The sequence below is a fragment of the Scophthalmus maximus genome, chromosome 18 (assembly GCF_022379125.1).
Source record: "Scophthalmus maximus strain ysfricsl-2021 chromosome 18, ASM2237912v1, whole genome shotgun sequence".
NCBI lineage: Eukaryota > Metazoa > Chordata > Actinopteri > Pleuronectiformes > Scophthalmidae > Scophthalmus > Scophthalmus maximus.
In genome coordinates this window covers 12,401,641-12,429,585 of record NC_061532.1, presented here as the reverse complement: position 1 = coordinate 12,429,585, position 27,945 = coordinate 12,401,641, and the positions used below count along the sequence as shown (strand labels likewise).

At 46.8% G+C, this 27,945-nt stretch overlaps 1 protein-coding gene across 3 annotated transcripts in view; it reads left to right on the top strand.

Annotated features, from left to right (window-relative positions):
* The first annotated feature begins 63 nt into the window (after positions 1 to 63).
* Positions 64 to 27,945, top strand: part of stxbp5a (syntaxin binding protein 5a (tomosyn)) — a 76,941-nt gene continuing 49,059 nt past the window's right edge. For all 3 annotated transcript variants that reach the window (XM_035618122.2, XM_035618120.2, XM_035618118.2), the window contains exons 1-3: positions 64 to 276; positions 438 to 593; positions 2,791 to 2,888. In XM_035618122.2, the coding sequence (XP_035474015.1) occupies positions 456 to 593; positions 2,791 to 2,888 (236 nt within the window). In that variant the 5' untranslated portion in view covers positions 64 to 276; positions 438 to 455. The remainder of the gene's footprint in view (positions 277 to 437; positions 594 to 2,790; positions 2,889 to 27,945) is intronic.

Genomic DNA, 27,945 nt, shown 5'->3' with positions numbered 1-27,945 from the left:
GCCTTGGCTGAGCGGCGCGCACGGCCGAGAGGGGAGGGGAGGGGAGGGGAGGGGAGAGGACGAGCCACCAAGACGCAGTGGGGCACAGCAGCACGGACTCCGAGCGAATTGCACCGACGCACCGACATCCCGGGCAGCCCGCGTCTCCAGATTTCCACGCCGAGATATAAACCCCCCCCCAAAAGAAGGGAGGGGGGGAGGGAGGGAGGGCCACAGTGAGCAGCGCACAGGGAGCCTTCCAGGATGGAGACTGCGATACAAACCAAGCACTGAAATGTGAGATTTACAGAAGAGAGAGAGGGAGAGAGCGTGTGTCTGTGTATTATATATTTCTTGGTGTGTGTGTGTGTGTGTGAGAGAGAGAGAGAGAGAGAGAGAGAAAGTGGCTGGCCCCTGTGTCTCCATCGGCTGATCTCCACTCCTGTGCTCCTCCGCAGTCTGGGGGTGGGGGGAAAATGAAGAAGTTCAACATCAGGAAGGTGCTGGACGGCTTGAAAGAGGCGTCCTCCTCCGCGCCGTCGGTCCAAGTGGGGCCGCAGGAGAACCATCTGATCCAGGAGAGCATCCAGTCCGAGCACTTCCAGCTCTGCAAGGTGGGTGACACGGACCCTCCCTCCCGCCGCATGTCCTCTGCGTATTTGGAGACAGTTTCGTGATGCACGTATCGCTCCACAGGATACAGCAGGTGCAGTTGAGCTCTGCACATCCATGAATGGGCTTTACGCTTTTTTTTTTGCTGTGCGTTCTTCTCCTTCCTCTTCCTCTTCTTGCCCTGATTGGAGGTTTATTTGGCGTTTGGTAAGATTCATCTGTAGAGGGAGGATCGCTGATGCGTAAAGAGCTTCCCATGGCACGCTACTCAGTGCAACATGCCTTCCTACTATGCGCACATACTGACTGGCGAGAGCGCGCTGGCCACAGCACAATGCACGTTACCAAGTTCCTGTTTGGTTGCATGTTCTTGTAATTTGACTATATATATATATATATATATATATATATATATATATATATATATATATATATATATGTCGTTACATTGGGTGTTGTAATAGAGGAATACTGCCATCTGTGAAAATCCGTGTGCGCTTGGCATGAGCTGTCATGTGGAGGGGTTGGGCCAAACTGATCCCCTCTTGCATAACACGCTGGGTTTGGATTATAGCAAAACGGTGGTTTTCTGGTCGATGCCACCTTATTGCCCCCCCCACACACACACACACTCCTCTCTCTCTCTCTCTCTCTCTCTCTCTGTCTCTCTCTCTCTTACCCCCACATCATTGATCCATTGGGGACTGGTGGCGCCTGAGTGGGAGCCTGCTTGAGAGAAGAAAAAAAAAGAAAAAGCAGAAGCATGTCTTGCCCTCCTCTTGTCTGAATTTGCCACAACAACGCCACGAGGATGATAAACACTCGTGCAGACTACACGCTGTGCAATCGACATCTTATCCCACCGTCAGGTTGAATCAGGCGTCCCCCCCCCCAAGTGGGCTGTAATGGCTTGGTGTGGCCTTTTTTTATTGATCATCATCACTGCTTGTTGTTGTTTGCCCACCCATCCATTTAAACCCCCCGAGGTGGTGAATGCAGGCTTGTTTGTTTATTCCCTGTTTTGGTCACCTTTTCACGTGTGTCATTTCCAACATCTTTGTCCTTATATATTGTGGGTTTCAAAAATATTTGCCCGTGCAGTTGTTGCTCATGTGCGGAGCAAGGTGCTGAAAAACACAACCTTCGAGTGGATTAGCTGATAGGGTTTATCTCACATGGCAGCGCCTCTGTGTGCCTCTGGAGGTCAGAACCACGAAAGAGCTGTTGCTATTGGCTTGAGTTATCGATGCCGACAACCGACCAAACGCCGACATAAGGGCAGAGTTTAGGGGGCAGATGAACCTTTTTAAGGGCCTGCGATCATCTCAACGGTGGTCAGAAGTGATAAGTGTCTGGAGTAATGACTCGAAAACCAGACATCATAACCGAGAGTCAACACACCCTGAGGGCTGATGGGGGGGGGGTAGGCAGAGAGATTGCAGGTTGGATTGCCACAGCAGCCCAAATGTGGCCCCATCAATAGCCAGGCATGTCTCTTTGAAGAAGACTCCAGATCCCCCCCCCCACACACACACACACACACACACACCTGCACCTTCACCTTCACCGTCTGTCTGGACAGAAAATCGCTGTAACGTTTCCCCGCGAGGAAAAGCAGGTGTCTCTGCTGCACTGAGTGCTTCTTATGTAACGTGCTTTAGCCTTCTGCCACTAAACAAACAAATCCGACGGCCCACCACTGGCTGACTGACGCAATAAAGCTACAGTCACACTCGCACACACACACACACACACACACACACACACACAGAGGGGTGGACATTAAAAAGCGGAACGCCTTACAGTGTAATGCACTCCCATAGAGCGGGGCCCTGCAACAAACAGTGCCGGTTCCCTGCGTGTCTCGTTTGCAGACTTCAGTGTAATCACGACTTCATGTGGGAGGGAGTGAGAGAAGCGAAACAAGACAACAAAAGAGAGAACGCAGGGAGAAGAAATCTCAAAATAGGCCCGCGATTATAAAAGGAATCCTGAATAGTGAAGCCAAATATCAACCCATCATGGAGAACAGGGCGTCCATGTCCTCCTCTTTAATTCTCTCGTCAGCAGAATATCAGGCTCGACCTGCGGCCGTTCGTTCAGGTGTGTGACGTCCTCCGACGAGACAACACCCCCCTGCTGTGACATGCAAATGGCTATTTTCTCTCTTATGCATTTCACTTTTCTTTTCTCCCTCAGACTGTCCGCCATGGTTTCCCCTATCAGCCGTCGTCCATGGCTTTTGACCCCGTGCAGAAGATACTGGCCATCGGCACCCAGAGCGGGGCTCTCCGGCTGTATCCTTTCAGGTGCCGTTGAGTTGAGTTGTCGCGCGCCGGCGTGGCTTGTGGCAGCTCCTTTGGGTGTCTGCATCCCCCGCGAGGCTGCAGCAGGTGAGTGAACAGATGTCGGAGCTGCCGTAGTCTGATGCTGATGCAAGTTGGTTGAGCATATTTTTTAGAGTTGGAGAGTTTTTTTCGCTACAGCATTGGAAGCTTTGACAGGCCCCTGGAGCTGCGTGTGTGTGTGTGTGTGTGTGTTGGTGGGCTTCAGCGTCAGGCATGTTTGATTGGTTTTAACCTGGCTGATATCCTGATGTTCCCACACGGTAACATAACACTTAAGACCAAGACCAAGAACAAGCGTAAGTGAGTATCCCTTGAATTCCACATTGTTGCGCTGTTGCGCACTCGCTCAAGTAGTTGAAACCACTAGAAAACCCATTGAAAAGCCCACATTTGTCCGCACGTCTGAGTACGTGGTTGAGGTGACTCACGTCGGCATTCTTGCAGTATGAGGACGCTTACACAAGCGGGGGACAACAGCTTGCGATGAAACGGCACCGCGGGGAGTCGTAGAGCTTCTGAGAACGCCTGCGAGCGCGCCAGTGTGAGGCTGCCTTTACAGGTCCTCCATGTGTTCTCCTGCCTGTCCGACAACATTTGCCAGTTCATTACGGTGTGATGAAGTGCCGTCCGCCTGGCTGTCCCTCGCTCCCACCTGCTGGCAGCTCTGGCTGTGACTCAGACTTGTTCACCTGCTCCGGGAAGGTGAGGATTCAAACTGAGACTCTCCAACGGGCAGAAGGGAGGGGTGAGCATGCGATCGACAGAGATGTGTTTACCAGACTTTGAAATGGACAACGTACCTGCAGGAGAGCGTTGGAGGAGCATATAACGATGCACAAGATTATCTAGCGGCGACTCAATGTTCCTAAAGGTTCAACAGAAAGCCATGAATTACTCCATCCAATGCTGAGCATTTTCTGCCTGTGGTACACACGTATTAGTGGATATGGGATGAAATCCCCCCCTCTGGTAGAAGTACTATGTCAGGGCTGATGCGGGGACTGGTGAATAAGCTTAATGGGGCTTATGTCTTGCCGGCTGGTACATTACTCCTTTGAGCTCCAGCCTGGGTAAACCCGGTGTACGGAAAAGCTGCACTCGTGGCATGAGAGTAACCCATAACCAAACAGCTCAGGGAAAGCTCCTGAAAATGCATTCTCCCACTCCGAGTTGGGGTGAAATGATCTCGTCAGGTGGCTCCTGCGAGCTCTGAAGCTGGTCACTTTGAAATTGAATGAACAGAGCAAGCTGTCGTGTCTGAGTGATGCGGAGCAGATACAGTCTTATCGGAGTCTGGGAAGGTGAGTTGGGAGTCATCCATTAATTCTTTGGTGGTGCTTCTCCTCCCCTGTCATCTGTTGTTCAGTCAGCCCTGTTTTCTTTATCTGATGACAATGATACCAGCGCGGCACAGATGAAGGGGGCATTATGGAGATTTCGTGATTATTTTGAATTTCTGGCAGGCTGCACATTTTGCGAAAAAGGACACTTTGAGACTCTTGCGCTGATGCACATCCATATCTTGCAGATCCTTATTTTTGTAGTTAGTGGCGGCTCATTGTCATTGGTTGTCTGCGCATGTTTTGCGGGGTATGAGTGCTTGTTTGCCTGGCTGGCTTGCCAGGACATTTGGCTGCACCCCTGTCCCATGGAGGATTACAGGAAGTGGCAGATCAAGGGCCTCAGCCTGGCAGCGTGGCAGAGGACTGAGAATTACAGCAGGGACAGGAGCGTGTGCGAGTGAATATGTGCAGATGTGTGTGTGTGTGTGTGTGTGTGTGTGTGTGTGTGTGTGTGCGTGTGTGTGTGTGTGTGTGTGTGTGCGTGTGTGCGTGCGTTACTAGACGGATGATCCCTCTGGCCATAAAGCTAGTCATTTCTGTGATCCCCCCAAAAACTGTCCCGTGTTTGATATTCACCACTGACGCTGCTGCTGCGTCCACTGTCCAGCTGGGAAGATGACAATGTCCCTTTGGTGTTGTCTAGAGGGGGGAGAGAGGGGGATAGAAAGAGAGAGAGAGAGAGAGAGAGAGAGAGAGAGAGAGAGAGAGAGAGAGGGGTTTGGGCGGTAGAACCAGTGGAGAGGACGGGCCGATAGACAAGGGAGAGCAGAGCGAAGAAATAGATAGGAAGGAGTGAGGGAGGCAGGCTATCCCCTGCTTTAGTATCTAATGGCCAAGAATAGAATCCTTATTGATCTGTGAATGGTAATGCACAAAGACAAATATGCCCAAGTTTGTGTGTGCGCGCGCACACACACAAACAAACACTGCTCTCGTTTGTTTTCTGCACACTGGAAAGAAGTCTTGAGCATTTATAAAAACACTGGATTGGCAGTTTTGTAAAATGAGGAGCGGGGATGTTGCTGTTGTTTTTTTTTGGTCTTCGTGATGAGAGGAACCTCCTAACTTCCTTGCTCTGTCTATGTTCTATACTCGTTCTATACTCACGCCGCTGTGGCACAAGAACAACAGCACATGATGTTAAACATCCGCTGCAGGCCGTTGACACAGAGCGGTATTATAAAGTCAGTGACAGCAGACAAAGAACACAGGGCCAGTCCAACGCAGTGAGCGACAGTACAGTACGTCCATGCATCAATCATATTATGTAATGGTGTTTTGAGCCTTCAACTGACATCCATCAGTCACTAGATGGAAAAAAAATCTACCAAAGATTATATAACATGGGTGGAAATTAGCTTTTTTTTTCCAGATGTAACCTTAAGTGTTAATAACAGAGTCTGTCGCTGCTTGGGAGGAAACATGGTGCTTTTGGCAGATAACCATTATTGACACCATGAAGGCATTTGAATATGCATGCATTTGTGTGTGTTTGTGTGTGTGTGTGTGTGTGTGTGGCTCGCCTCTCCAGAGAGTCGGCTCTTCACTGGTGGTGGCCGCGAGAGATGGCAGCACTATAACTCAGAGGCTCCCTGTGAGCAAGCAAGTCGCAGATCAATAGATCAAATTGTCACGCCATGCTCTGCCAGATTATCTCATCGGCAGGCGCAGGACATCATAGGACAGGCACGCACACGCACACGCACACGCACACGCACACAGATGATTTATACAAATGTTAGTGGATGTGCATGAGCAAATGCTATATGTGAACTGACATGTACAGAGTGGCAAACATTTGCACTCGCATGCAGAGACTGTCCCGCACATGTTTGCAGAGACAACTGTAGCTACACACACACACACACACACACCCACACACTGCACGGCTTTTCACAGTGACATATCTTCATCATTCATCTTTCTTCAGTAACTGTGCCACCCTTCAAGCCTCGTCTACAGTCGTAGGAGAGCCTTGAGTTCTGCAAGTGTTGAAATAGAAAATAGTAGTTCATTGGCGCAGTACAGACAAATGAAAGTGTTAAATCATAGCTTACAATCTGCAGAGAGCCTCACAGAGCGGTTGCGTGCGTATTTCCCTTTGCGAGCAAAGATAATTTCAGTGTATCACAGTGTTTGTCAGATGTTTTCTAAAGGATTCTAATGTGATGGGAACTTTTGTTTCACAGAGCAGTTCCCGGATTAATCAAACGGCACACTGAATGTATGTCTGCGATGACGGTAATGGCGCTCGATTGTCGAAAGCGATAACAGCGACTCTCTGGCGTCTGTTTTTGTGTGTGCACATCTTCAGTGTCTTCAGAGACAGAGGGATGGTAAACGGGGGAAAGAGTGTTTGCATCGAGCTCTCCTTCCAGTTCATTGCTCAAAGAGTGCGGAGCTTACAGATCATTTGTTTATTCATTTATTATTCTGTTTGCTCTGTTGCATCATTATTCTCATTTTTTGCCGTCTCCGTAATGGGCTCTGCCAGTCGCGAGCTCACTCCCCTACATGGCACTCCACTGCGCAGATCAGGCCCGGGGTCGTGTGTTTGTGTCTGCGTTTCAGTCGTACAACGTGCCGGGGCTGACAGACGTGGCGACGGTCTCGTCGGAGGAGTTAAGCTGCTGCTGCTCCCTGTGGTGTCCGCTGGGATGGTTTTTATGCATTGCACGTGTGTGTGATCAATACATGTAACCGCCTCCATTTGCCATCTATACAACTTGCAATGGTCAGTCACTGCTCCTGGCACTACTATCCATTCCTCTTGTCTGTGGTTAGAATGTTCAGGAGCGGTAGCACATGGGGGATGAAGGATTGGGAATAAGTGCGAGATATCACACAAAATCAAGCGGGATTAGAATCTCATCCCAGTTGACCTCCTTTCCCTTCTCACACGAGTGAGACGAAGATTGGGGAGGAGGAGCTTGAAATTAATCAACTCATTGCATCTGATGCGAAAGTGTTTGTGTGTGTGTGTGTGTGTGTGTGTGAGTGTGTGTGTGATGCTGTTGAGAGAGCTGCTGCTGGTCGACTTGGAGGATTGATTTTCCCATATTTCTCATCGGCCCGTACACAAAAATAATAGAACGCAAGCTGTAGAGCAGCGTGTGTGTGCATGTGTGGTACAGAGCAACAATGCCTAAGAGGTCACCAACCTGTCCACTAATTATTCCCAGCAGACGGCAGGCGACGCCTGAGTGGCTCACTGTACATACAGTGTCGCGTGGGTTGCAGAGAATAAATGGATTCAGATTTGCACACATAAACTCGGAGGGCGTATATATATATATATCTCTCCTCTCCGGCTGATGGTTGGCTCCGGCGTGACTGCTGCTGCTTGCGAACGGGAGAAACCGCCTTGTTTTGATCAGGCAAATCATGCACTGTCGCGTTTGAAGCTCAAATTTCGAAGCTCAAATTTCGAATGAAAAGTGAAACACTATTATCTAACCAGTCTGGCTGATTGGCTCATTTAAAGTAGTGGTGGTCCTGCCGATGGTGGCGATTTTACATTGAACTGCGATTTGAGCGCCGTTGTATCAACCATCTTGCGTTCAGCATTCTTGGAAGCAGACCCGCTTGCAACACCCCGGGCCTTGCAAAGGGTGACGACCAGGGACACACGACGCTCTCGGCCCGTTGGGATTCCTCACATGATTTGCTGTACTTCAAACAACTGCTTTTTCAGCACTGCTGAGGCCACTCGCCAAGGACCATGTTTCTACTGTATTGATTTACAGGCATATCGGGTCCTGGTCAATTTCCTCCCCCACTGTAACGGCGCTCCTATGACCACTGTCCAGTCCCCGCACCACAGAGGTCCCTCGTCATCAAGAGTCAAGTTTCCAAAGCGAATGAGCCCGCGCTCTCTATTGGATTTGTTTGGTGTCATCGTGCACGGCGCCTGATTCAGGAGCTGTGCTATGTGTACGCCGCGTGTGCGGTAACACGATGCCTCCTATCGATCACAAATTGTGGTTCATTTGTACGTCTGGCGCTTTAAGTACCATGACACTTTCTCAAAGCCCTTGAAGATGAAATGCTTGTACTTCTCAGTGCAGATTACCAGCAATTTCTCTACAGCTGTCAAAACTAAAACAAACGATTCTCGTGACCCTTTGTCTATTAATAAGGCCGCGTTGAGTTGATTACTAAGTCCAAGTTGTTGCTACTTGCCCCGAGCAGCTCGTGGCGTGTATAGTGGAGGCTCTTGCCTGTCGAGTCGTATTAATATCATGTCATCGTACAGTGTGTGTGGTAAATCTGGTGTCTCTGTGAAATGTCGCTGTCACGCATCACATCATACGTGACAGCGGCAGAGATCTATCAGTAGGAGATCAATGTAAATGCACGGTTGCGGATGAATGAGACCTCGGGTATACACAATTCAGGGAATTGTTGAGACGGGACATCTGGCCTGTAAGCATGAGTTCGTCCACAGGTCTAGTGTCTAGCGATGTAAAGCTGCTTTCAGACATGCACTGAAGTCCGGACATTGTCCTGAACTCCTCCAGAGGGGCTGCACGTCCACAGATGTTGCTCCGCATATTCTCCCCCAGGCGCAATTCCAGAGAATATCCGGATGAGCCTATGTGAGAATACGGCGGGAAAATCGAGCGAGTGGCGTATTGACGACTGCAGCAGAATTATTGTCACGTGCTGCCTCCGTGCGTGCTCTGACCAGACATCACAGAATGTTCCGCACATTATCCTGCTTGTTCTTTTTTCTCCTACAGATGTTTGTTTTCTTTTCAAACCTATATATTTTTTTTATATTTCTTTTATTTTGTGTCTACTCTGTAGCACTTTGAGATTCCTTTTAGCAATGAAAAGTGCTCTATTAATGAAATTTATTATTATTATTATTATTATTATTATTAAAATCTCCCGCCGCGTTCATCACGTGTCAAGAGTTCATAGCTGAAAAAAGCGTATGTTGAGGGGAAAAGAAGTGAACACGTACGGTGTATCTCTTTGCCTCAGAAAATGTCCCGACCAAATAGTATTTCTGTTTATTCTCAAGGTGGCCCGACTGAACTAAAGGCTTCTCCTTGACTCAATGAAAAGGCTGCATTTCGTTTGCTTAAAAAAAATCTGCCCAAAAAAAAGGGAAGGAGCGCCTGAATGTAACGTTTGAGTCAGTTGCTGACGCTCTGCGGTTTTGCTAAACGTCGAGAGGTGTTGAAGTGTGGCGGGGTTGAGGCTGACTCGTGCTGTCAGGTTGGCACGGTCCCCGCGGTGCTTGTAGGGGGACTGGCTTACAGAGTGCTGTGCAGAACAAAGATTTTGTTGTCTGACTTTCCGCCCTGCCCTTCGCGTGACCTCTGGGTCTCCACAGGGCTGCGCCGCTGAGTTAACAGTGAAGTGTTCCTCCCTCCCTCTTCTGTTCTTGCTCCTACTTCATCCCCTGTTTACTGCATGCTACTTGTATTAATCTCGTCTATAAGTCACATTCCCAGGGATGTACTTTTTGTTTTGTTCTTTTAGGATTGTAGGATTTTTCTAATGGGATTTCCTTCTTTTTTTTTCTTCCCCTGTGCCCTCGGGCCCCCTGCTGATTCTCTGCAGCTCATTATTTTTATCTGGCTACTGTAGGTAATCTTGCACTCTGTCACAGGGGGCTCTGCTCCCTCCATGCTTTAATGTTTCATATGTTTTCCTACCATGTCCCTTTGTAACCCTTCTCCTCCCAAGTGCCCTACCCGAACCGCAGAGGCTTCTGTGGAAAGAGGTTATGTGTATTTAATGTTCACCACTTGCACTCATAATTGGCAAACATTTCTCTCTTATCTCTCATGTAACATAGGTGAAATTAATTTGAACCTCTCACATGGTAAAAGAACCAGAGAGCTCTTCGGTAATTACAGCAAACCTTAATACACTTAGTCGTGCAAATATCTCATCGGATCAGACATGTAGGGCTACTTGTAATGTAACTATTAGAAAGTTCTATTATGATAATGTGATGTTTCCTTGATTACAGGTAATGTTGGATTATTGAGCTTGACCTCCTCTCATTGGCTGGTCTCTGTTGCCGCGTCATTTAATCAATCTTTTGTGCCAAGTGAGTAGTCCACCTCTGTGCCTGCGTTTGAACACCGCCCCCTCGACATGGTCTTACTTTCTGGCTCTCTATCTATTTAAACAATACAATTCCAAACATTTACATTTCACACAGGAGTTCATGGAGACCTTTGTATACAGATCAGAGCACAACATGCAAGTCATAACAAGCCTGATTAGCGTTTCATATAATATTCATATATCATCTTTACCAATTCATCGATCCACTGTGCTCAAAACCTAGTATGTCTTTCAACAATATAATAATAATAATAATAACAATAGTGATGTGTAGTGATAATAAAAGTATAAATAGGAAAAGAATTAGACCCTGGAACCAGCGCATGTCGTGCCCTTTCCCTTGATAAATGACTAATGATAGTTAATTGAATTTCAGTTGATTGACTCATAGATTAATTGACTAATTGTCTCTTCATTGATTTTAATGACACAATGAATTAGTCAAAGATCTCTTGAGTCTTCCAATCCGACCATTTCCCTAGAACTATGCCCTCCTGCCTACGTGCATCACAAAGTCATTTTCAGATCGAACAATCCTTTTTCTGAGCTGTTGTGTGTCTGTAGTACAACATATGTGTGTTAGTGTGTCAGACCGTTTCAGTTTGAAGGTGTGCAGGCAACAACCATGATCACCCAATGGCCAAGGGTTGTGTAAATGGTTGGTTATGACCTTACTGAAATCTAGACACTCAGTCTCTGTCTGCAGGGTCCTCTACACACATGCGCGCACACACACACGCACGCAAACACACACACAGACTGGAACACACATGCACACACACACACGCACACACATAGACACGCGCACATGCATGCACATACAATTCAGAAAGACAGTGAGGTTCCCAAGGTACCAGACCTTGAGGAATTGCCTGTCACTGCGTTAGTGTGTGCTGCGATATGTGTGTGTGTGTGTGTGTGTGTGTGTGTCTGTATCTGTGTGTGCGTGTGTGTGTGTGTGTGTGTGTGTGTACGTGCATGCGCCAAGGCTCTTGCAGACAGAGACGGAGCATGTATCTGACTGCGTGTCCTCTGCTGTGCTTCTGTATTCTGCGGGAAAGGCCTCCACATTCCCGCAGAACGTGCATCCAGGTGAACCATCTGCTATGGCAGAAGGGCACGCACACATTTTTCTGCAGTTTTCATTGCCGTAAAGCTTAAGTCGCACACGTCGTACTACACAATTTGAGTCCGCCTGGTCTCTTTCATGCCTTTTGACCTTTCTCCGCTAAAGGCTAATTTCTACATAGTCAACTGAACCAACTCCAGCTGGAGAATATTAGCGTCTCTGTCTGCTGCAGCTAACAAGCCTCGTCCGCCGGTGAGGCCACGTGGCTAAAGTTGCTTATAGGCAAATCGTGAATTGCTATACAACACGTACAACATCGGCAGCAGGTCCAAAAGCTGCATGTGCACTGTGTGACGAACGACAGTGCGACATTTTTGCGGCTGGAGATTGTGGATGATTAAAAAAAGGAGAGTGAGTTTTGGAAAAAAAACACCTGCCTAGATCTGAGCCAGATTAACCGAGATATTAAAATGTGCCTTTCCCCCTTTTCTTTTTTCTTTTTTTCCGGCTGCTGTTAAATACTGTACATTTTCGAACTCTTCATGTGATTCATTGAATTAAATTGTTATATAATTCCTTTTTTTTTTATGGACAAACCTTTGATGCATTGGTAAACAAACTGATGCTTGACGCATCTTCTTGTGTGTGTGTGTGTGTGTGTGTGTGTGTGTGTGTGTGTGTGTGTGCGCGTGTGTGTGTGTGTGTGTGTGTGTGCGCGCGTGCGTGCGTGCGTGCGTGTGCTTGTGCTGAGCAGCACCCACAGATGATCGTCGTAGGTCTGCTGCAGTGTTGCCTGCACTCGCTCTTCCTCTTGCTGACAACAGCATCACAAAAAGATGTTGGAAATGTTCCTCAGCTCGAGAGAGGGGGCTCTAAATGTCCGCTCGGTGACTTAAGCCCCGCTGCTGCCGGCCCCTAAACGGATGGCAGTTTTGTAATGGACTTTGCTCGAGTAAAGCCATTGTCCTAGACCAACTTTAGCTGACTGACGCTGTGATTCTGCCCAGCACTTGGCACAGCCCTCTGCCTGTCAATAAGAGCTACGCAAATCTCCAGGTTTGGCTTCCCCCGCCCCCCCTGCTGGTAGCTGCAATGATACCCCCCCCCCGCGTTGCTCGTCTGTGGGCTGCCCTTCAGTACGCCGTCATGCTGAGTGCCTGTAGGGGAAGAGACACACGTGTCGCATGACGTGATGACTCAGGCTTTAATGCCCTGCCACATGGCTGTCATGCATGCAGCCCCCCCCCCCCCCCACCCCACCCCCCGCTCCGCAGCTCTCAGCCTGTTGGTGTGTGTGTGATGTAGGCTTGTATCGAAGTGTGCATACGGCTGTCTATGTCCGGCATGTGTGTCTGTGTGTGGAATCATGTGACTGGCCGAGGGGCTGTTTGTGTGCTTTTTCCGTCTGATCGGAGCAGAATGTGTATTATGGTTGTGATGTGAAATCGTGGTAACGGTGGGGGAGGGGGGGGGGGGAACAAAGGTTGAGACGGACATCTCGAGTCTCGAGGAGATGTACTCTATGGAGGGGAGGGAGGACGGGGAGGGAAATAAGATGGGAGTTAACGTTCTGTTTGTTCGGAGACGAAGCACGACAGTACATTGTCTCTGTTTGCTGAAGCATCATCCAGAGTGCGAGTTGCCAGACCCGGAGGAGGGATTTATGCTGTAAATCTTTCTTTTTTTCTAGAGATTTCCAGAGGAGTGTTAAGATGAAAACACACTTAATACCTAAAAGATCTGCAGATGTGTCCTTGGTTTGACATTCGGTGCAGCAGCAGCAGCAGCAGCACCACCAGGCCGTCGAGGAAAAAAGCAACAGGAAGAGTGGAGCTTTATGAAATCACCGCCAGATTGACGAAGTTGCATTTAAGTTTTGAAAAGTGAAGAGGAGGAAGAGAAATTAGAAGGAGATGAAACGCGCTGTGGGAGTGGCTGCACATGGAGTGGATCCAGAGTGGTCACAGCCATTCGGCTCTGTGACTCAGATCCCTGTGTGTGTGTGTGTGTGTGTGTGTGTGTGTGTGTGTGTGTGTGTGTGTGTGTGTGTGTGTGTGGCAACAAATGCCGAACATTTGTTGCTTACTGACTGTATGAGCAGAGAGAAGTGTCGGGCCCCTATGGCAGGCGGGAGACGCCCACCTCCTCACACCCAGCGCTGCACATCCCTGCACCAAACGCTCTACAGTGCAGAGCCTCCTGCTCTTTGTGCATATTGCTACTTTGACTCACAACAAGGACACTCCGCGAAGGAAAAGGACAACTATGCGGCGTATGCCCTCACTGCCTCTATTTCAGTGATGAAGCAGCTCATTTGTTTGATAAGCCAGGAGCCCCCCCCCCCCGCCATCTCCCAGACACCGTCGAGAGTGAATGATGAACAGGCGGTGCGAGAGGTCTCTGCTAGCCGTGCCACTAGGCCCCCATTAAGCCTCGACTGGGGTCTATTGTCCTGATTTCTCTTCCTGTCTTGGTGCTTGGCAACGCTTTTGCTTTCACATTAGACGCCGGTGTCGATGATTGCTGATAACACGATGAGGGAGGACAACAGCGAGCGCATTAACCCTCGCTGGCACCGCTGCAGACCTGACAATATTAGCCCCCAGAGAGATAACACGCGCTGTTAACCCCCTCTCTGCCTGTTGAGTCACAGACAATGAGGCAGGGGCTGTCTTTTCCCTAACAGGCCGTACTGTACCCTTCACAGGAAGCGTGTGGGGTTGTTTTTTTTTGGTCAATATTGTGTAAAACTAAAATGAAATTGCGGGAGTGATTTCACATTTCACGTTGGTCCCGGTCGGCAGCTCTCAGTGCGCCGATCGGCAGCTGGCCCTGGTGCTCAATTTTAGAAACTGTTGCTGCAGTGCCATGCATTTTTAATGGCTAAGGCCATTGTAGCAGGCTGTGTTCTGTGCGAGTGTACAGTGCATTAACTGTATGCGTGTCTGCGCGCGCGTGTGTGTGTGCACGCGCATAGTATGTGTTCATGCCCGTTGGTGCATTATGTGTGTGTTCTGCTTGAGTGCCAGTATGTAGAGAAGAGCCAGGTAAGAGGCACTCGCGTTCAGTCGTCTGACTGTCTGTGTGCGAGTGTGTGCTAACCCTAACCCTCTGTCAGCCTGTCATGTGTTCATGTTTGTAAATCATTTAATTTGCTAACAGTGATTTGGATGCAACAACTCTGGGCCAAACACATACCAAATAATTTTGAATAAAACCTCGGGCACTCAGAATCCCAAAGGTTTCTCTGTTCACGCTTCCATGGCTCCTCGCGTTGCCAAAACTTAAAGAAAACTTGGAATTGTCCAAAGTACTATGGAAAAGAAAACACATGTATAACCCTGATGTGATTGACCCCAGTGTTCACATGCTGGGGTTTTTGCTGTTGGTCCCTTTTAGACACAGATTGAGTATGCAGCTGAAATATTTTTATTTCTTTATCAATATATGATCATCGCTGCATACAAAGAAAGAGAAACACGATGCTAGATGCTCCGTGGTCTTTATTGTGAAGAACAGGCAGAAAAATATGTATTGCATCTTAAAATTAATCCAGGCTAATACAGTGTTAGCCAGTACATGGTATGATCTTTTAATCCTTATCTGACTTTGTTCTTTGATTGCAGGGGGTAAATAGATTAGTTGAACTTGAACGGCGTAATCTTGGATAGCTGCAAGCTCCCATTTTGGAATACAGTACGACTAGAGAGTTCTAGTTAAACCCGTTGCATATTTTGCTGCAGCGTGTCATCGGGTAATAATTTCAGATCAAGAGGATGCATATCAACTTTGTGATGCAACAGAAAACTGTACATGAGTTACACGCATCCGTAATCTCCATACAGCTGCTAGATATTTTGGATATATTGTAGTTGCCCCAACTTGCAGTGTTTTTCAGTTGTGTGGCCAAAAACGTTCCTATAGTTTATGAAATGGACTAATATGGACAAAACCTTTTGATAGTGAACAGAAAAATGATTGGCTTACATTTGAATACAAGCAGTAGTGTCAGTACTTTTGAAATGCGTAGGCATCATAAGCATATGATTTCACTCGTGCCATAATTAAAAAAAAATTTCTATGCACTCAAGTACAAGAGCTCTTCAATAGATACAGTTTGACTTGAAATGTTAAAATGCCTTGTTGAGACTATCGGTGGTTCATGTTTCTGACTTTGATGCATTTTTAAGATGTCATCGCAATTTAATACAACCAATAACTATGTTGAAATCACAGAAAATGTGCTCGTAATTTATATGTACATTTGACTTGACTCGTCCTCTCTGCTCCGTCTCAAGACAGAGATGGAAGAATGCAACTGCGACCATGTAAATGTAGCCTTGGGGAATTCTGGGATTTATAATGCCTGGAAAGAGGAGACAAGACTGATAGATGCTGCAAATATATCTGTTTACATACACACGCACACACACACACACACACACACACACACACACACACACACACACACACTGGGCTCTGATCTGTCGTCCTCTTTCAAAGAACGGTATCAGTGAGGTAACTGCAATTCATGTGTTTCCAGGCAGAAAAAAAAAGGCTCTCAAACCGCAGTGTAGGTGCACTCCATGTTCCTATGTGTGCCTGCATGTGTTTCATTGAATATCCGCTGTCACGGTCGGGTTACCCAGCTGACATCCCGGAAGAGCAATGGAATAAAAGGAAGGAGGGGAAGAATGATAGATATGGTACGAGCGAGAGAGGCAGAGAGAGGCGACGGGGGGGATTAGACACTCTTTTCCTTTTCCTGCTCTCGCTCCTTTTGCGCTTTTAGTGCGTCTTCCTCACACACTGTGGGCACTTTGCCTGTCACAGTGATGAGGCAGAATACATCCTGGTCTGTGTGCCCTCCACACTGCACGGCACATGTCTATATAAACACACACACACACACACACACACACACACACAGGGACAATCCTTTTGACTTACGTAACTGCCTTTGTTGCACTATGCCCTCGCTGTAGACCCCTCCCTCTGAAGGCCCGTATATAGTGTGTGTGATGTGATTATGTGTACGTCTCTTCTCCATCCTCTCTCTTCTTCCTCTACCCGTCTGTTATAATCCCCGGGACTACAGAAGCGAGGTAACACACAAAACACAAAACCTAGGCGTTGGTCACGGGCGCCGCTTTTTTCCTTTCTTTTTCTTTTTATTGCACAGATGGACGTGAGTCATCAAAGTGGTGTTGTTTAATTAAGTGAATGGTGTCGTTGGTCTTTCCATTTTTATTAATCCTGTCACCTACATTAATCCACAGTCACTCGCTTTCTGTCCGGCCAGGCTGTTCCTCTGCCATAATGCTCTGTGTGTTAATCAGTTGAAATCACTTCCATCATTTTTTCCTTCGTGTCACTTCTCCATTTTTAGCTTGGAACACAGAAGATGGATCAATACAGTAGATATGCCGTCTTACCTCAGCGTCTTAATTTGATTTATTTCAACACTGATATATTTAATTTACTTATACCTGCAGATGCAACAGTTTTGCTGAAATGGCAACACGGTCAGGAGGCAAAAGATTCAGCTTCTTGCTCAAGAGCACACATCAGCGGGGCAGATGGTTACCAACCCAGGGAACCTTGAACCTTCTACCCCGAGTTGAAGGACATCCTCCCTCCTGACTGTGCCACCTTGCTGCCCTCGGTGTGCACGCGTGTGTGTGTGTGTGTCAAAGATCAGGGAGGGAGCAAATGCAGATGATTCACAAAGTGCAACACAGCAGTGCTCCTATATCTTGCGCGTGTGTGTGTGTGTGTGTTTGTGTGTGTGTGAGTGAGTGTGTGTGTGTGTGTGTGTGTGTGTGTGTGTGTGCGTGCGTGTGTGTGTGCGTGCGTGCGTGCGTGTACTAGTTTACTGGCAGACTCCGGTTCAGTGCTGGGTAGACTTGGCCTTCTGTCTTGCATTAATCAAAGAGCAAAGGACAGCACTCCGGTTAATATTTTATATGCTGCATGACACTTCTGGAAAGATGCCCTTCTCCAGGGTGCTATTGGCAAAGTGACAACCATACAATGTACGAACGATGTGTCTAATTAGTCCTAAAAACAGACACACACAGAATTCAGGCCAGCAGGGATTGCTGTATAGATAACTCGATTCCATCAGTCTTAATACGTCCATGGATGCCAGTGTTATAGGTCTTTTAAAGTCATCGCAATGCCAGTGTGATGATCTAATTTCCCTTTTTAATTTAATTAAGATCAGGACGCGTACAGAAATCAGCAATCCGGTACGCTTTTTTCGTGACCGTAGCATCCGTTTTCCTCTCTCAGGTGAGTCAGTCACAAGGCTTCCTTTCGTTTGACCTCTCCTGCCGTATTATCATTTCATCTGATTGTGTTTGTGTTTGACTTACATACAAAAGACACAATTGGACTGACTGAGCCCCGTGACCACTTCTATAGAGACACACTCCATCCCATCTCCCCCTCTTGTTCCATTTCTGTGCAGTGATTTAGCTGACGGGTACTTGTCCTTAAAAAACTGGGGCCTGGCTCTGCACTGGTCGGTACATTAAAACGTATTAGAGGCCAACGTTGGCTAATGTCCCGCGGTCGTACCTTTTAAAAAGATTTGTTCGATATCCGAGCCAGAGGGTGCACGTGTGTGCGTGCGCGTTTTTTCGCTTGTTTTCATCTTTTCTCAAATGATGTTAATTCATTTTAATGCTGCTGTTACCTAGTAAACCACGCCTGCCTATGTACAGTACAGTACAGTACCTGGCTCTGGTGTTTGATAGTGAAGCTCCTCAGTTTGGATGCATTCAATGGTCTTTGGAGCTTGTATCAAGACACAAGATCTCACAGTGCGAATATGTTAAAGGTTAATTTGGCATCAAGTTACATTCTAACAAAAAAATGCTCCTCCCTAACCACTTTAGAAGGTAATACATAAAGCCATCTAAATGCATATGCTGGCTCCCTACTCGCCACATCCATTATTCATAGACAGGTGGACACCCAGTCACAGACTCTTAGTCCTGCAGTGGCTGGTGTCTTCCTCCCCATCTCTTTTTTTTCCTTCTTCTTCGTCTTTCTTCTCCATCTCTTCTCTTCTGTATATGGCCAAACCATGTTTCCCCATAAATTATTCTCCCCCCCTGTCATTTTTAAATGTCCACTCGAGTTTTGTCTTTGAAACTTTGTAACCCAACTTTTTCTCTTCCTTTTTTTTTTCCTCAAATCTGTAAGGCAGACATTAGTCAGAGAAGATTATTATGTTTCAATTCTATATATACATTTATAATACAATCATTTCATCCGGACCTGTCCTTTAAATGTCTCCTCACTCTCCCACATCTATCATATCCCATCACGATCATGTATCCAAGTAAAACATGATGTTTTCACAGTAAAATTGATCAGATGTCAAGGGGAGTTTTGCACCTGCTCCTCTCTGCAGCCCTTCTAGCATTAGACCTCCTATTGTTTGTAATATCTGATCATCTGTTTATGGATTGAACGTGCTCAGTTATCGAAGTGAGTCTCTTCAGTGTGTGCGATCCAACGACAGCGATGGGCTGGAATGTGTGAGGCGAGAAAGAGCAATGAGCTACTCGTGCTGAGGAGCCACATGTATCCCTTTGGAGACCATGCTTCATTTCCATCAAAGGTTTTGCTTTTTATATAACAAATTACAAGAATTAAAAGCCATGCCAATCAATGGCATTTTTATTGAGGTACATGATGATTTTTGTTGCTACAGTAATAATTGAAACCTTGGTGCAGTAAAGAGAATAGCTGGACAAAGAGTGCAATCCAGCCAGGTTGCCATTTACTACAGCAGTTACAGAGCGTTGTTTTACACCTAATAAAGTATCAACTGAGGTAGTAATAATGTCCCTGTCATCATTACTACTGTCACTTGACCATAATCGCGCTGTTTTGGGGGCATCTGCTGAAAAGGTTGATGGCCGCTACATGTCACTTAACAGTTAAACGTAACTATGGGTCATAATACGCTGCTTGCACCAATGACCTGTGGGTGTGCTAGGACGTGTAACTTAGGCGGGACCGTCTCCGGAGTCAGGGTTAGGGTTGGCAAGTTATCCCTGCATTCATCCACGGGCCAGGACCCATGTTTAATATATAATGACCTCACTCATTACGGTGCCCGTGTCAGATGTCCACGTAGCAACAGGCACACAAAACCAGTGGAAACTGTCCTCGCCTCGGTTCCAAATGGAGCATTTCCTTCAGCTCGACATTGATCTGTCCACTTGTTTCCTGTGAGAAACGCACATCTTGTCACTTCTGAATGGATAAAATCTTAATCCTTGTTTTCAGTTCGGGACAGGCCACAATAACATTACAGACCCTTTTTTAAGCAAACGGCAGCCGCTCGTCCATTCTTGTGCCTCACTGCCGCGTCGAGCAGCGTCGCCTGTTGGGACATAATCCTTTAACTGGCTTTGCATCGCTATCACAACAGCAGAATTTCGACGATTTTCTGTTAAGCTGTTGTCTGTCACACCAACAGTTGGACAGTTACAGTAGCAACATCGCGTCTCTTGCGATCCAAGATTCTCAGGGATGTTTTTTTGTACCTCAGTTTTCCATTCTTGCGGCATCTCTCCCTCTATTTCTTCTGTCGCACTCTTTCCTCCTCCTGTCTCTTTCGATTTTCATCTCTTCCTCCCATTTTTTTTTGACATCTCTCATTTTCGCTCCTGTGCTGTGCATGTTCTCGCAGGAGGGATTGGCCACAAGCGGTTTTGCTGACTCTACATTTTTTCCCCTTTACTCTCCCCCTGCTTCCCTTCTATCTAATTCTCACCCCTTCTCTGCTTCCATCTCCCCCTTTCTCTTTCCTGACTTCAGTCCCTACAGCCAGTGAATTTCCAAACCTCTCTCCCCTGCTTTTATTCTACTCCTTTTCCCACCCTCCCTCCCTCTGCTACATCTCTTTTCAGATATTTGCCTCGGAGTGGCTCGCAGTAGCTCAGTGCTGAGTTGTACTGCTAAAATTATACGATGTCCTGGATTATTAACACCCTACTACAGGGTAGAGCTGGCCATGCTCCAGATACCAACAATCCACATTATCCCTGCGGCATGGGGAGGTTACAATTTTGACTGTGTATCACCACTGGGCCGGTCGTCGCCTGCGCTGGCTCTGACCCAGACTAATTCATAGACAATATTTCTTAATAGAGCCATGATTCTAGTACAACTGGCCACATAGCCCTCTGTGTCTCAGCATTGTGCCTCGCTGTAGTAGTCCCAGGTCAGGCAGGGAGACTATGGCCGTGTCCCAATTCAGGGGCCACTTTCTTCGGACGACTTGTTCAATAACACGGACCATGGCCTTCATAGACTGAACAGACCATGAAGGACAGGCCAAAATGAGATGGCCTGGTTCATGGAGGATTTCCAATTTGTCTCACTAGCTTGGCCCCGCCCTTACCGTTGTATTGTTAGTTACTTTAAGCTGTGCAGCTTGGCCATCCTCGTAGCTAGTCTTCTTAGCCTCGTCACAGACGCGCAATGAATCCTAGGTCACGGAAGGAGCCGTCGGATTCCTTTGTTGCATGTGTGCATTTGAAGGAGCCTTCGAAACGGAACAGCTTTGTCGCGCCACTGGGACGCAGATTCCGAAGATTGCTGTGCCTGAATTGAGACCAAGTGGCAATCCACTGTGACATCGACCACTGTCGCGTTGAAGCCTCGAGTTCAGCATTCTGACCAGCACCATCTTGTTTTCTTGGAACCAGAAGTAAGGCGGTGGGTCTTTTTCCAATCAGTGGAGTCGCCCTCTACTGGTCATCCCAGAGAATACAGGCACTTCCACATTGGCTTCATTTTCTGGACCCGGCGACAATGTCCATTTTTTATTGGGACTGGGATTGGGATCGATAGGATGGGGGCTAGCTCAGTGTAATAATTTTATACTAGTCCAAGAAAGTATTCAAGTAATAGTTATCTGTCATTGTATTATTTCACTGTATAGTATCATTAGAATCACGCTTTTCACTATTTATGAGACATGGAAACCAGAAGAGGAGTCATTCATTTGCTGTGATTTTCGGCCCCTAATCAGCCTTCTACCTCCAAACCCTCGAAACCAGGTTCATTTTTTACATGAATGTGGATTACCACAAAGGTTGAACTGTGCACCTTAGCAAATGGCCATTGTCAAGAATGTCATCTAGATGAATCTTGGGGACACGGGCTATAATAGATGTATGTGTGTGTGTGTGTGTGTGTGTGTGTGTGTGTGTGTGTGTGTGTGTGTGTGTGTGTGTGTGTGTATCATAATGCTTTCCAAGGTGATTGTGTGGAAGCTGAGGCAGCGACAAATGCTCAGCGGCCCCATCGCAGTTTAATTGTTTGCCTGCATAATAAATCAAATGTGTCAAGGGAGATTATTTATACAAGCACTGTGTTGAACAAATGAATCACCAGTTTGCTCAACTCTAGGATTGTCTTCGCTGTGTGCACTATATAGCAATGCGCTATTTGCTGGCGTTTCAGTGTGACAGTGCTCGTGTGTCTCGTCTGTTTGACTCTGATATTCACAAAGGCGTGTGAATCTCATGGCTTCCTCTCTGTCATCTATGTGTCCGGTGCTGCCTCAGTACTTTGGCAGGGGAAGGGGAAGGGAAAAGAAATGAACAAGTCAATGTGTACATTTCTAAAAGATCAGAGGTGGAAGACCTGTGTCCGGGGTGCTTGCAGTGTGCACCAGCAGCCTTGTCTGGATGCTTGTCATTGTTCTTGCTGTTGCTAAGCGACAGCTCAAAGCCTGTTTAAAGCGCATTTCTGTTCGAGTTGAGACGTTTCAAAATTTCATTGGCCGATGTGCTGCTTCAGCAAAAAAGATGCCCTTCCCTCCTTGTTTTTTCTTATGGACCAAGAGAACCATGTCAGCATTGTATGGACAGGTCCCTGGTGGACACAGGGTGCGCTTTCATCCTAACACCGTGGTAGAAAACCTGTGAGGAAGTTGTGAGGCTGGAATGTGTCATATTGAGATCAGAACAAATTGTAAAAGCGTCATTAAATGTGCAAAGTCAGGGTGGGTGACGGAATGCTTGCATCGGAAAGGTAGAGCAAAGTGCCTGGTAATAGCTCGGGGCGGGCCACAGTGCAGGGCTGGATCTCGGCCTGGAGGAGTGGAAATGCAGCTCCCTCAGCAGCCGTTAAATGGGAAGCAAACAGCCGCAGGCAGCCGGAGGGAGGGCGGGGAGATGGCTGACATGGGAGCAGTGAGGCAGGTTGAGGTCAAAGTGGGCTGCGGCATTATGGATGATTTGTGGGATATCGCCGCCAAATTGGTGCTGAGTAAGTGTGCGTTGAGATGGGGGGGGGGGGTCTTTGCAAGATGGCAAGCTTGCTGTTCTTCAAGCTCGCTACCGTGTTATTTCCTTGATTTACTGTTCTCAAGACATTCTTATATTCTTGTGTGTCGCTTCTGTCCTCTTTATTACCCCTCTGTCTTTCATTTCTCTCACTGCTCTCCTCGCGATGCCTTTTTCTTTTTTGACCCCTCTGCTTCCTTCCAAATTCCATCGCCTCATTCCTGTCTCTGGGTCCGGTGCAGAGCGGCGTGTTCCCCCCGTGGCCCCGCCCCACCCCGTGGCGGGGTGATGTATGCGTGGCCAGCTTTGACGTCACTTCAGGCTGAACGTCGTAGCGAACCAGTGCTCCCAGGCTCGCTCTCTCTGGTGCTTTTCTCCCAGTGCCTCTCCCCTTATTCCTTCTCTTCTTTATCCTCCATTAATCACCTCTCTCTTTTACCATCTCCCTCTCTTCTGTTTCCTCTTCTCCAAATTCATTCCTTCATCTTGTCAATCATTTTCCATTGCTCTGGCTCACAGTAAAATCTCTGTCTTGTTGTCACTCCTCAAGAGCTTTGTCTATTTTTGTCTAAAGCTGCATCCTCTCCTTCATTTTTCTATTAATTCACTGACATAGAAATTCACAGGCATGACATGTTTGAGGTGAGCCGACAGGCAGCAAGCCAGCCCGACTCTCAAGTGAAATACAGGCTCTTCCCTATTCAATTACGCTTATCAAGATCGGCTTCTATTCCTGGACTCCATGGTTTCATAAAACCTGCAGTCCGTTTCCCAGTGTCCCCAGCCAATTCTTCCTGCGACAACTTTGCTTTGTCAGTTGCCCAGTGACTCACCCCTATGTGTCGGGGAGGCGGCCCGTGGCTTCGACTGAAATGAATATAAAAAGAACCAGGATGAAAAAAAGTGAATTATCAGTCAAATATGACTTCCGGAATAGCTCGGGAAATTTTCATCGGACTTGACGAGACGTGAGGCTGACCCACTTTCTGCTTTCGCTCCCTGGTTTCTTGTCTCGCTCCTATGGCCGCCCGCAGTCAGTCTGTCCACTGCTAGTGTCGGTACAGTGTGGCGAGAGGGGCGCAGACGGAGACAGAGACCTCGCTTTTGTTCAAACGCAATGAAGATGACTCTTGTCGGCAACTGTGACACATCACCTACTGGGCCAGTCACAGGTGGATCAATCTGATGGCACTTTGGAGTTACTCTTAGTTTCAGGGCTGCAACTGGACGAAATACTGACGTGGCCAAAAAATTCTGCAATATCTGTTGCAATCTGCAAAATTACTGGAAAAACCATTTTGTTCATCACCGAAAAACACTTTTTTCGATCACAGTGTGACCAGTAATGTGACATATTTCTGTCCCCATCTGCATTAAATTCACAGCTGCATTTCTTGTTTGTACCTAAATGTTTTCCCCCAAGGAAATGTTGTGCATAAAACCAACCCAGTTAATCGCATGTAAGCCGATGCAACTTCAGTCCAATTTAAGTATCATGAAAAGAATAAGTTCACTGTAGTAACTCTGTTTCTTCTGCTGTCCCCTGTTATGTAATCCTGTGGAATATATTCTTTTGTTATTGTTGTTTTAACATGTCAAAAGGCAATGATGTGAAAACAACCCACAGAAATTGAAATTATGTTATTTCCCACTCTGGCGTGAAATTGAGGCAAAGACACGCCGCCAGAGGAAACGTGTCTTTTAAAAGAAAACACAGTTTGACACAGCAGTGGTAAACAGCTAACCAGTGCCCGAGGTTCACGAAAACAGATGTAAAAGCTGTTCATGCACCGGGAAAAGATTGAATTACCCTCAGATATCAGGAGCTACACAGGGGACATTCAAATCAAATGTTACTTTTAAGATGGAGTGGTTATTTTTCCTGGCAAAACTTTGGAATAATGGTCACTTTTAAACATAGTTTATTTAAAGATATCAAGAAATCAAAGTTAGACCATTATAAGTATTAATAGCTGACTCATTTATAAACATTTAGGTAATCAATTATCTAAATGAAACATTTACCAATGGCTTTTGCCTTGTTTTGTAATAATTGAATTGTAAATCACATAAATAAACATGAACAGTCTCGCTCATCATCAGTGTGAACCACAAGTACATTAAACCTTTAGGGGGCGTTCATAATCCTGAACAGTTAACCTTGGGGGGCGGCATGATATATTGTCAAACATCCAAGACAAAAGGTCAATAGTCAAGTTGGTATTCAAATGTTGTGCAAATTTGTAATTAATTTCCAGAAGATCAGCAAATAAAAATGCAAAGTATTGCATGTTTCCAGTAGGTATACATTAAAGATGAGGAGGTTGCCAAGAGATGCCGTCATGACTTTCATTTTGTCATATTTTCTTTTTTAGTGATTCACCAACTTTTCCACCTCTGCCATCTGCAGAAGCCTTTGCACCTAGCCTTTTTTTATCTGCAATATTTCCACGCAGTCTACAGTATGACCATGGCTTAGGCTTCTTCTGGACACTGCATAAAACACTGAAGCTCCTTCTTCTCACACTGGAATAATGTCTGCCTTTCTACGGTAATTATTATGGCAACACTCACTTGAAACACACGAACAAATGCCAATGTTTCCCTCTTTGATGGTGTGAATTATGATTTTTTTTCTGCTTTTTTATGGCCACGTGTATGTCAGTGTGGATGTGCGCGTCATGATAATGTGCTCGTGGGATGGCTGCCTCTCTTCAGAGAGAAGGCAATATGAGCCGTTTAAGAAAAGCACAACCCTTAAATCCTTTCCTCTCTCCTTCTGAGGCCCCCGGAAGATTAGGTTGCCAGGCAACATTGGGAAAAAGACTTTTTCAATTAAGTCACTTTGAGTTAGATGGACTGCACCGTCACTGGGCCCAAACCGCCCTCGCTAATGCCACACACTGCTGCATGTGTGATGGTTACAAATAAACAGGAGGCTCAACAGCTCTCTGTGTGGGGATAGAACTATTTCACGACATATAAGCTGCAATTCAGGGCCGGTAGTCTACACAGGCTACACCTTCGTAGACCATGTAGACTGCAAAGGTCGAACCGAGATGAGACGATTTGGTCTTTCTGATGAAATCCTATATGCGTCGCCAGCTTGTCCCTTTACCATTTCACCAAATGCACTCCTTGAGACTAGCTTTGTCCCAACTCACTCAGGGGTCGCCGTCCTCGGCGGCCACATTTGAAGACCGACCTCCACAGTGGCACGACTTGGCTGTCCCATTCCGAAGGCTCCTTCAAATGCGCACTCCCATTCCTGATGGACCACAAAGCATCCCCTCCCACCCAACCTATTCCAGGATTCACTGTGCGAAGATGGCGTACTTCCTCGTTCTGTGTGCAACGGCAGCTCTGCCGCGAGGCACCGTCTCATTTCTTTTCGGCCTTTGCGGTCTACGCCGCCGACGAAGACCACCCACCTTAATCAGCCGCGTTGACCGCAGCCAGGAAGTGGGACACAGCTTATGTTTCCGTCGCCTGTGTTTGCTGCCATGTTCTGTCACCGGGGTGCAATGAATCCTGGGATGGGTTTGCTGAGACGGATTCTGCCCATTGGATCCTTTGTTGCTCAGCAATGGAAGAACTCACTTCACGGCCACATTTGAAGGCGGCCCCTGATTTGGGACACAGCTATAGTGTCCATGAAAAACTCAGGCATAAGGGGAAAAAAAGGATTTGTAATTTTTTGCTTTTATGGGCATTTGCTAGTAAAGAGGAACCAGGTTTTCATTCCTCTATCCTCATTTAAAGTAGCATTATTAACTTAACGCAGATGAATTTCTCCACAGTTTATAAAGACAAATAGCCTGCTCCTCTGATTTCCTTCATGTACAATCAGTGTTTCAATTGACACTTAAGTGTTTTGGCAAACAGCAGCGGCACGAGCACCATTTTCTCTCTCATCATTTCCCCCTTCTGAGCGTAGAAACATAATTAAAGCTTTTAGATGTGCCATGCAGTACATTATGATCCCCCATTAAATGAGCTGATCTGAGCTTGCTCTCCCTCACTTGCACAATTTGACCTGCAGGGACATCAGTGTCTCTCCACAAGTCTTTGGCGAGCAGCACGATCACTGGCAGAGGGCGGTCATGCCAGTTCAAGTGCAGACGGCACTGGGGTCCTCTGTCCTCATCAAGTCGCTCTGATAGTGATTTGGTGCATTTCAATGAGCTTTTTTTTTTTTGTTGCCTCTTTGATAAAGTCCGATTTTTTAAATTTCTTCCCATGTATGTATGACTTACTCTACACCTTTCACTTTATTTAAGACAACACTGCCGAAACCTCCAAACATTAACACTTTGCTTGTTCATTGAACTTCCTCTGTTAGGATATAAATATATATGGATGGATATATTACAATTACCATTACAATTTCTACCTCTGTGGTGGTGGACACACGCTGCATGTGTGATGTGTTCTGAGAAACTGGTGTCCTGTGTGTGGTGTTTGATGAGCAAAAATACAAATATGAGCTTCTTTCACTCTCTCCCTCTTAGGTTCAGGATATTGAGCTCATTTGAACTTTTTGGGGATTGTCCAAGTTCCTTTCGTTCGTCCTCTCTCCCGTTTCTCACATCCAATAATAACGACTGTCTATTGACACTGTTATTTTCAAGTGGCCATCTTGGGTTTGTGTGTTCAGGCATCATTGACCCATCTGCTTTGGTTACTGTGGTAACACTCAAGGCACACACACACACACACAAACTGCTGGTGTGTCTTTGCGGCACTGAGGCAAAACAGCCAGCTGCAAGCGAGATGAGGGTCTGTGCATCCTGTCAGTCTTCACACTGTAGAAATGTCTAGTTTAATTTCACAGCTCCTCAGTCACACCTAACAATTTCTGATAAGGAGGATGTTGATATACATACTTTTAAGGAGAAGCAAAATCGCCCACATCGGTGTACAGGACAAGAGGCTGACTGAAGCCTTATTGCGCTGCATAGTTGAAGATTTTGGTTGCTTCCCTTTCCATAAAGATATTGACCCCAGTGAGCAAACCACTCTCTCAATAATGCCAAGCTGAGAATCTGCTTCCCATGGATCTTGTGCAGTGAAAGTTCAGCCTCCATCATTGCTGGGAGGTGGACGATGGAGTTAGACAAGTCCTTGATTGTTGGTTGATGAATATAATGACCGTGGCCACATCAGTAGCTGATGTCATATAG